The sequence below is a fragment of the Xenopus tropicalis genome, chromosome 3, assembly GCF_000004195.4.
Source record: "Xenopus tropicalis strain Nigerian chromosome 3, UCB_Xtro_10.0, whole genome shotgun sequence".
Lineage (NCBI taxonomy): Eukaryota > Metazoa > Chordata > Amphibia > Anura > Pipidae > Xenopus > Xenopus tropicalis.
In genome coordinates, this window is record NC_030679.2 from 31,634,867 (window position 1) to 31,645,476 (window position 10,610).

General features: G+C 41.3%; 1 protein-coding gene across 2 annotated transcripts in view; it reads right to left on the minus strand.

Annotated features, from left to right (window-relative positions):
• The window catches only part of slc4a9 (solute carrier family 4 member 9), a 32,537-nt gene extending 25,403 nt beyond the window's left edge, over positions 1-7,134 (minus strand). For both annotated transcript variants that reach the window (XM_012959753.3, XM_012959752.3), the window contains exon 1: positions 6,785-7,134. In XM_012959753.3, the coding sequence (XP_012815207.2) occupies positions 6,785-7,077 (293 nt within the window). In that variant the 5' untranslated portion in view covers positions 7,078-7,134. The remainder of the gene's footprint in view (positions 1-6,784) is intronic.
• Positions 7,135-10,610: the final 3,476 nt, after the last annotated feature.

Here is a 10,610-nt window from a genome sequence, read left to right on the forward strand (position 1 = left end):
TGACATCAAAGTGTCGTACCATCAGTTCCATCACTTAAAAGCACAAAGACACATAGATTTTACCTGCAGCAGACTGCTTTTTCACACAGAAATCAGGAGCCACACTCTTCTCTCACTCAGTACCCTTGTTAGAAACTAATTCATCATTTTTAAAGTTCAGCAGCTATCGGGTTGCTAGGGTCCAAATGAACTTAGCAACCAGGGAGTGCTTTGAACAAGAGATTGGTTTATAAATAAGAGAGGATCTGAATAGAAAAATAACTTATTAAAAGTAACAATAACAATTAAATTGTAGCCTCCCAGAGCAATCGAGTTTTGGCTGCTGGGGTCAGTGACGCCCCCCTCCCTCCACCCCCATTTGAAAGCTAGAGTTAGAGTTAGAAGGCAAATTATTGAAAAACTATAAAACAATAAATAGTAAAGATCATTCTATATTCTAAACCAATTGCAATCAGTGTCAGACTGGCCCACCAGGATACCAGGGACACATGCCAGTGGGGCCAGGTATCAGTGGGCCCTCCTGCTCATCCACATCAATTGGCTATATATGCCTATATAATGAAAATTGCTCATTTAGGTATGAGAACAAAGAGGAGAAATGGAGGGAAGGATAGAGAAGAGACTAGGAGAATAAGAAGTTACTGAAGAGAAAATGAAAAATAGTGGAAAGTGGGCCTGCGGTCTAAGACTTTGTGGTGTAGCAATGATCAAGTTGTTTCTGTACTTTGCAGCCCTCCTATCCTATGTATCCATTAAGAAAGGTATAACGTGTCCCTATAATTTGCCAGAATACAAGGGCAGGTGTGGAGAAGGTATAGCTACTGATAATTTACCTCATTTATTTTTCTTCCTGGCAGTTAACCAATTTTAACCAATCTATCACAAGACACCAGGAATTTATTTTAGGTGGGTATTCCCAGACTATTTTTCCAATATAAAATATGACCATTTGTCATTTGTTAACGGCGCTTAAGAAAAAGAGGTAATTCTGATTCTACAGTTAAACTTATTTTTCTTATTTAGCCTCAGTAAAAACACTTTGTGACTCTCTGGACCTGTATTTCTGGTTGTACTGCATTTCAAATTTAAAGAGTATGTAAGATAACATGATTAACTACTGCCATATAGCTTTACTGTATGTTGTTACTATGAACGTTACAATGACTGCAGCTATAAACATTATGTATGTACCTAAAACATCACGGATTTGTTTCTAGTTAATGTTTGCTGTAAACTACATACACAGATAAGTATCTATTGTCATAAATGTCCATGCTGTAATAATGTGACTCACACACACAGTTTAGTGTGCACAGGGGTGTTTGGGGTTCTGCTTCCTGCTCACCCCCATCTTCCCACACACTTATCTCACTTGAGCTCACAGAGAGACAGTTTAGTGCAGATAGTAGAAATGAACTAAAACCATTGCATTTCTGGTTATAAAAATTGAGATTTGCCATGACATGTAAGTTATATGGGGTGTCCAATGGGCTATTCAGGTGCCAGCCATCCACTGCCCCCCATGAATACAGGGCTAGTGAACAAGGTAGCAGTTGTTGCAGATGTTGTAGTGTTTTTCATTATGGTTGTAATACATAGACATTATATACAGATTTTGGAATGTATGTGTCTCAATGATCAGATCAGACATCCTTCCTCCTACCACGAGTATTGTTTATTTCACCATCAGTTTTGAAAATTTTAGGTGGTTTGGCTCAAATAGACAATTAAATATTTTCATCAATCTGGTAGTAACCATATTATTGATGCACAAGCTAGGGAAAGCCCCAAGGGGTGCCTACATGAATGCAGCATTGCATGCAGAGTGGATGCACAGCACTATGTTATTGATGTACAGTGGTGTGAAAAACTATTTGCCCCCTTCCTGATTTCTTATTCTTTTGCATGTTTGTCACACTTAAATGTTTCTGCTCATCAAAAACCGTTAACTATTAGTCAAAGATAACATAATTGAACACAAAATGCAGTTTTTAAATGAAGGTTTACGTTATTAAGGGAGAAAAAAAACTCCAAATCTACATGGCCCTGTGTGAAAAAGTGATTGCCCCCCTTGTTAAAAAATAACTTAACTGTGGTTTATCAATTTCAATTTTCAATTTCAATATCAATTTCTGTAGTCACCCCCAGGCCTGATTACTGCCACACCTGTTTCAATCAAGAAATCACTTAAATAGGAGCTACCTGACACAGAGAAGTAGACCAAAAGCACCTCAAAAGCTAGACATCATGCCAAGATCCAAAGAAATTGAGGAACAAATGAGAACAAAAGTAATTGAGATCTATCAGTCTGGTAAAGGTTATAAAGCCATTTCTAAAGCTTTTGGACTCCAGCGAACCACGGTGAGAGCCATTATCCACAAATGGCAAAAACATGGAACAGTGGTGAACCTTCCCAGGAGTGGCCGGCCGACCAAAATTACCCCAAGAGCGCAGAGACAACTCATCCGAGAGGCCACAAAAGACCCCAGGACAACATCTAAAGAACTGCAGGCCTCACTTGCCTCAATTAAGGTCAGTGTTCATGACTCCACCATAAGAAAGAGACTGGGCAAAAACGGCCTGCATGGCAGATTTCCAAGGCGCAAACCACTTTTAAGCAAAAAGAACATTATGACTCGTCTCAATTTTGCTAAAAAACATCTCAATGATTGCCAAGACTTTTGGGAAAATATCTTGTGGACCGACGAGACAAAAGTTGAACTTTTTGGAAGGTGCGTGTCCCGTTACATCTGGCGTAAAAGTAACACAGCATTTCAGAAAAAGAACATCATACCAACAGTAAAATATGGTGGCGGTAGTGTGATGGTCTGGGATTGTTTTGCTGCTTCAGGACCTGGAAGGCTTGCTGTGATAGATGGAACCATGAATTCTACTGTCTACCAAAAAATCCTGAAGGAGAATGTCCGGCCATCTGTTCGTCAACTCAAGCTGAAGCGATCTTGGGTGCTGCAGCAGGACAATGACCCAAAACACACCAGCAAATCCACCTCTGAATGACTGAAGAAAAACAAAATGAAGACTTTGGAGTGGCCTAGTCAAAGTCCTGACCTGAATCCTATTGAGATGTTGTGGCATGACCTTAAAAAGGCGGTTCATGCTAGAAAACCCTCAAATAAAGCTGAATTACAACAATTCTGCAAAGATGAGTGGGCCAAAATTCCTCCAGAGCGCTGTAAAAGACCCATTGCAAGTTATCGCAAACGCTTGATTGCAGTTATTGCTGCTAAGGGTGGCCCAACCAGTTATTAGGTTCAGGGGGCAATTACTTTTTCACACAGGGGCATGTAGGTTTGGATTTTTTTTCTCCCTAAATAATAAAAACCCTCATTTAAAAACTGCATTTTGTGTTTACTTGTGTTATCTTTGACTAATAGTTAAATGTGTTTGATGATCAGAAACATTTTGTGTGACAAACATGCAAAAGAATAAGAAATCAGGAAGGGGGCAAATAGTTTTTCACACCACTGTATGTGGATATGTGCCGACTGAAAAAACAGCGCCCTTTGAGCCCATTTTTTGCATCTTGCCCCAAGCTTAATAAACAAGCTATCATATTTTTCCCACAGTCCATTTCCACCATTTTAGCATAGCATCCTTTAGTAATTGCACCCAACAGTGAATGATGCCCAGACATGTAAGGGGGGACATGTGGGTGTGACTTGTGTGTCCCCATACATGCCCCTTACTAGCACCCCATTCCACAGCTACAGCTGAGCGCAAAATGCATTGAGAGCCCTGGCACTTTACCACTGGCAAATTTAATACAAGGCTCCCATGCTCCCCAGATCACTGCCCTCTGGAAATGAAATCACAACAGGCACAATGCAGAGCATTATTTGCTGGGAGCACAGGAAGATGTAAGCGCTATGTGTAAAGTTTTAATGGTTTCCACCAATTTCGGCAAATCGCCTGCGCAGCGTGTGCCATCCCACCAACGACTTACATTTTCGCCGGTGGGATGGTAGTTCGGGAAGATTAGTCGCCCGTGACAAGGGAGATTAGTTGCCCGCGACTAATCTCCCCGTGTGCCAGAGCCCTAAGAGTACAGAGAGTTGGTTTTAGGACTGGGGCCTGGCCTAAAGAGTGTGTACATAAAGGTAATGTAGATGTAAATGTTGCCCTGCCTACTGAATAAACCAGTGATCCCCAACCAGTGTCTCACAAGCAACATGTTGCTTACCAACCCCTTGGATGTTGCTTCCAGTGGCCTCAAAGCGCATGCTCATTTTTGAATTTCTAGCAAGTTTTGGTTGCACAGAAAACAGAACCTCCTGTAGGTTGCCAGTCAATAAAGGGTCTACCAATAATGGCCCTTATTTGGCACCCCATGATTTTTTTTATGCTTCTGGTAAAAAAAGGCTGGAATAAAATCTATAATGATCGATTCTGGAGTTTAGTCAACTGTAGTTTTGGATTAGGAAGGTATTTCCCCATTTATGGTGATATTTAACTGGCTACTGGTCTGTTGCTATATATTTTCCTTCCTCTAGATCAGATCTGTACAACTGGAAGCCCATAGGCTGGATATGGCCCTCCAAATGTTTTTTTTATGGCCCCCTGAATGTTCCACTGATCTTTTTGGATGACATCAAATTATTTTTATAATCTGCCCCCCCCCCCTCATTTAGCATAGGGAATAACTAGCACACTATTTGGACACAGTTGGGCAGCAATGCTCTAGATCAGTGCTGTATAAATTATAAATTATAACACGTAGTGGGCCAATTACTTCTCATACAGCATGTTCGAGGGCCAGATTATAAATTAAAATGATGTTGTCATGCAATGAAATCTATGGAGCCCTAGAGCAAACTGGGAGCCATAAAATCCTTTGCAAAGCTAAATCCCACCCGTGGGCCTCCAGTTGGGCAGCTTTGCTCTAGATAATAATATTGAGACATTGCTTGTCAGAGACAGAGATTTGTTAGAGGCGGCATTTGCAGCCTTTGTCTGATGAACCAGAAATATGCTACTGGGGACACAAATGTGACAGCCAAGCCTCACTCATTGTCAATTTTATATTGGGTTGGAGGATGATGGAATCTTGTAAACTGACTTTTCAGCCTTTGCTCATGTGTAACTGAAGAGCTGAAATATTGAAAAATTAGTGAAACCCCTTGGTTGAGTTTAAAACAAGCAGCTAGTACTTGGGCCTTGGGATTTCCAGTAGAAATGTTGTCAAAACACTAACAATGAAACTCTGGAATGTACGCCTGCTGCTCATCCTGCTGGGAATGGGACAAACGTCATGAGAAAAACACCTGAAAATTACAGTATGTGCCATATGAGACATTGCACACATCGCCGAGTGATATCAACATGTAAAAATGTAAATGTCACTGGGGCTTTGTTTACCATTACACAACCCTGGGCTATTAAAGAGGTGGTTCACCTTTATGGTAACTCTTAGGACAGGGGTACATGGGGAGATTAGTCGCCCCACAACAAATCTTCGTTGTCGTGGGCAACTAAACTCCCCACAATGCCATTCCACCGGCTAGAATGTAAATCACCATTGGGATGGCATACGCATTGCAGTGATGTCCTGCAGTCGCCCGAAGTTTCCTCCGAAGACAACTTCGGGCGACTGCGGGACATTGCAGCGTCGCTTATGCCAGAATGTAAATCACCGGTGGGATGGCATTGCGGGGAGATTAGTCGCCCGCGACAATGTACTAATCTCCCCGTGTACCACTGCCCTTAGTAAGTTATACAATGACCTATTCTTAGCAACTTTTCAACTGGGTCTTCATTTTTTATTTTTTATAGTTTTTGAATTATTTGCCGCTGACACTTTCCAGCTTTCACTGACCCCAGCAACCAAAAGACAATTGCTCTGTGAGGCTACAATTTTATTGTTGCTTTTTGTTACTTATCTTTCTATTTAGGCTCTCTCTTTTCATATTCCTGCCTCTCCTTTAAACCCCGCCTGCTTGCTACATTAAATCCGTAGCTACCTAGTTGCTAGGGTACAATTTACCCTAGCAACCGGGCAGTGGTTTGAATGAGAGACTGAAATATAAATAGGAATGAACCTGAATAGAAAGACAAGTAATAAAAAGTAGCACTAATAATAAAACAGAGATTAGTGGCCCGTGATAGATTTCTGCTGCCGCAGGCAACTAATCTCTCCTAAATGCCTTTCCACCAGCAACAAAGGGAAACAGCGGTGGAAAGGCCTACCCATTGCTTTGGCTTTAGGAGAGATTAGTTGCCTGCGGTTGCAGAGATCTGCGGGCAACTAATCTCTGTGTGGGACATTAGCCTTAAGGAGCAATAGAATATGGACTGCTGGGGTTAGTGACCCCCATTTAAAAGCTAGAAAGAGTCAGAAGAAGAAGGCAAACTATTAAAAAACTGTAAGAAATAAAAAAGAGAATACAATTGAAAAGTTGCTAATAACTGGCCATTCTAAAACATATGAAGAGCTGGAACTCACTGAACAGATCTTCAGGCAGAATTTTCAATTTTAATAAGTAACTCTATTGGAGTACCTCCTTACGTGTTTTGTGTTCACAGACACTTAATCATAGGCCATTCTAAAAGTTAACTTGAAGGTAAACTACACCTTAACAATGGGGAGAAAGCGAAGGAGAAACTAAAAATACATGAAGATCACTGAGGCCTCCAATTCCTGTTATTATACTCCCAAATCCCAAAATGCTCATTCACAAAAGAGCAGCTTCACATAAGAGCAGCTTGTGCCCAGATAAACTTCTACTGGAAACTCCAGATACTTGAAATAGAATTTGACTCTGCTTACCTTGCAGTTTCCCTCCATTCCACATTTTCATGTACAGTGAAAAGTTCATTTAATTGAGTAAATAACAGCGGGTGGGTTTCCTCGTTTTCACCCTCTCCCTGTTCTCCAAACAAAAACTCAACTTCTTCTGTGGTGGGAGAGATGTTATTACTGAAGATGCTTCGATTCGCCGGCTGAGAAATAATTATGGAATTTGTACTTCGCAGACCCTCTGATCTGCCGCAGCTGTGGTTATCAAATTTAGCAGATTCTACATCTCGAAAGACGAGTCCTTCATTTTCTCCCAATTTCATGGCTCTGCCAGAGGTATTCAGTCACAAGCAATGTTCAGATCGCTCATAGAGAACCTGTACACTCGACTTCAGTTTATATATTGTACTGTTGTGCTGTAAATAGTATTGCATTTACTCTAAACATCCAGAAGCACAAACCCAAAACAGACATTTAACTATGTAACAAACACGTGTTTCTTTCAACCAGAACAAGCTGAAAAAAACACCAACTCACATTTTAACTTATCAATATTAACCTGAAAAATCATTCAGTCTGGGGGCAGGGGGTGGTTTAAGAAATTAAATGTAATTGTCATACTAAAAACAATGTATTACCTAATAGGAATGGTGTCATCCTAACTGAGGGGTCTCCAACCCTTTTTACCTGTGAGCCACATTCAAATGTAAAAAGAGTTGAAGAGCAACACAAGCATGAAACATCCTGGGGTGCCAAATAAGAGCTATGATTGGCTATTTGGTAGCCCCCAAGTGGACTGACAGCCTACGGGAGGCTCGGTTTGGAGGAACACAGTTTATATGCAACCAAAACTTCAAGCCAGCAATTAAAAAATAAGCACCTGCTTAAGGTGGCCATACACGGCCGGTTGTAGCTGCCGATATCGGTCCCTTGGACTGATATGGCAGCTTATTAGCCTGTGTAGGGAAAAAAACAACGGGCCTGCCAAATATCGATCAGGCAGGTTAAAAAATTCAGTCGGATCGGGGACCACATCGGCTCGTTGATGTGGTCCCCAAACTGACTGCACCTCTTACAGTTGTTATAAATCGATCATTTGGCCCCAGGGTCAAACGACCAAATTAGCCTAAATTCCCTCAATATTGCCCACCCATAGGTGGGGATATCGGGAGAAGATCCGCTCGCTTGGTGACCTCGGAGCGGATTTTGTATGGCCACCTTTAGAGGCCACTGGGAGCAACGTCCAAAGGACTGAGCAACATGTTGCTTGCCAGCTACTGGTTGAGGATGACTGCCAAGGCGGCATTGGTGGTAATAGCCATCTTGGGGGTCTCCAACTAGTTTGCTGTTGAAAGATGCAGAGACTTGCAGTGCATCCGGGTTCTGAATTCTATACCACTTGCTTGTTTGCATGGGCAAACAGAGTGGACACAGACAGAGCGACATGCATGCATTATAATTACCACCGTACTGCAATCATTGTGTAGGCATTCAGGCGGAAAGGAGGAACAGGTCTCAGGTAAGTTTGCCTACATCCTAAGGGGAGGGACCTCCCTCTGCCTATGTCTTTTAGCCCATGGCATTTAATATCTTTGTACAGGTATGGGATCCCTTATCTGGAAAACTGTTATCCAGAAAGTTCCAAATCCCAGAAAAGCCCTTTCCCATAGACTCCATTATAAGCATTGATCCCAACTAAGATATAATTAATCCTTATTGGAGGCAAAACAATCCTATTGGGGTTATTCAATATTTAAATGATGTTTAGCAGACTTAAGTTATGGAGATCCAAACATTCTGTATAACAGGTCCCATACCTGTATTCATTTATTGCAATGTTTGTCTTCCATTTGTACTTTTACCCCCATATGTAATGAAAGGCGCAAAGTTTGCCAGGGAGCAGTAATCCATAGCAGCCAATAACATTTTTGCTTTTGAACAGGTAATCTGGAAATAGTACTGTACATACATATAGTTAGTTAGACATATTTACAGCTAATATAAGTCCTGAATGTGATAAAAGCAAATAGTGATCATCAAGCTGCATCATACAATAAACTTGCTGATCTGTATTCACCAGTAGATCCTCCCAGCAGACATGAGGATATCCATTGATGTTAGAAGGAGGAAGGTTTCATCTTATAGCATGAAAAGGGTTTGTTACAGTGAGGGCAGATACATTACGTAGCTTCAACAAAGGACTGAAAGCTAAATTGGTTAACTCTTAGTACAAGTAGATTCAGGGACTGATCTGCCATTTTTCTAGTTTGGCAAGTTCTGGTTAAACAAAAAGGCTGACATTGATGGACATGTGTATTTTTTTAGCCTTAATTACTACATACTATGGTTCACCCCTCAGTGGCAGCTTGCTGGAACCTCCATGGAGGATTCCCAAGCCCTTGAACCTTTCGTTCCTTGTTTGTGTTAGAGATGAACAGAAAAAGGTAAAATAGCAAAGGAACCTTTCCCAAAACACTGGTTTTGGTATAATTTCTGGCTTTTTCATTTTTGCAGGGAGAATTCCCCATTCCCAAACCCTTTACTGCTTTTACTATCTATAACTAATGCTGTCTAATCAACCTCTTATTCTTAGGTTTTCCACCTAGTTAAGGTTTGCTGGAAGATTACAGGTGTTCCAAAACTCAGAGACTTTTGCTTTTGGTTTCACCCCTCAAGCAGAGACTGGTAATCTGTGGGTTCTGGAAAATGCCAGAGGGGCTGCTGTAAGATGCCATAGAAATTCACTTCTTAGTGGGCTGGTGGGGGCTGTTTAATGCCTCTGTGTACATAGGATCCCAGGGCCTCTTTTGACTCCCAGTCCTGGCCCGTCACCCCTTGTGGTAGCTTGTTCAACACAGTTACCAGTCCTTAAGCCTTTCCCAGTCTTAATGTTTCCTTAATGTTTCTGGCTATTCAGGTTGAAGCATTACCTATGATTTCCCCTTTAGGCAAAGCATAGCAGGATGAAAAAAAAGACCACCAGGGCCAGGCTAAAGCTCATACACAGACACAAGCACAGTCAGATAAGGATCCCTTGGGAACACCATGAGAGCTAAACATCTTATTAATAACAGGAAGCTCTTAAGCTACCTATACCCAGTTAGATGGTTATGTAATAAAAGCCCAGAAGCAGTAACCCATAGCAACCAATCAGCAGGTAGAATTGACTGGTAACCTGTTTAAAAGTAAACATCTTATTGGTTGCTATGGGTTACTGCTCCTGGGCACACTTAGTGCATTTTATTTCATAAGGGGAATAAAGCCTTTGGATCGTTGACTGATATGACCACACAGGCTGAGGGAGCTGATCTTTATAGAAACTTATGGTTACATGCCTGGAGAAGACTGCATCAGCAACCTCATACAATGCTTGCTCAAAATGATATTAAATCTGTTTGATAGACATCTGCCTGAATTATAAGGAAGATTGAGATGGATGTCAAAGGTGAGGCATTGGTCTGGAGCCAGCAATCAATGTTGGCCTATGGATGGCCAAAAACGATACGCTTCTGTATGGGGGCACTTGTAACTAAGAAACGTTAATATATGGGTTAATTACAAAAAGTTTGATAAGTTCAGTTATTTGTGAATAAGTTGCTAATGAAAAAAGTTGTTACCTATTTCTGCCATGCTGGCTCAGACTGCTTGCCAAACTCCCATGTTCTGCAATTAATATATTTGTAAAGGAGAAGAGTCACACATGTGTCCAAGGTATTGTAGGAAATTGAATCTTGGAACTACTGTTATGATGCTTCAGTAGTGCACATAGTCAGAATCAGCAGTGCGAGGTATGACAAAGGACAGACAGATACTGCTTTGAATGGGAAATACATTTAGAAATGTCTTACACCACCTG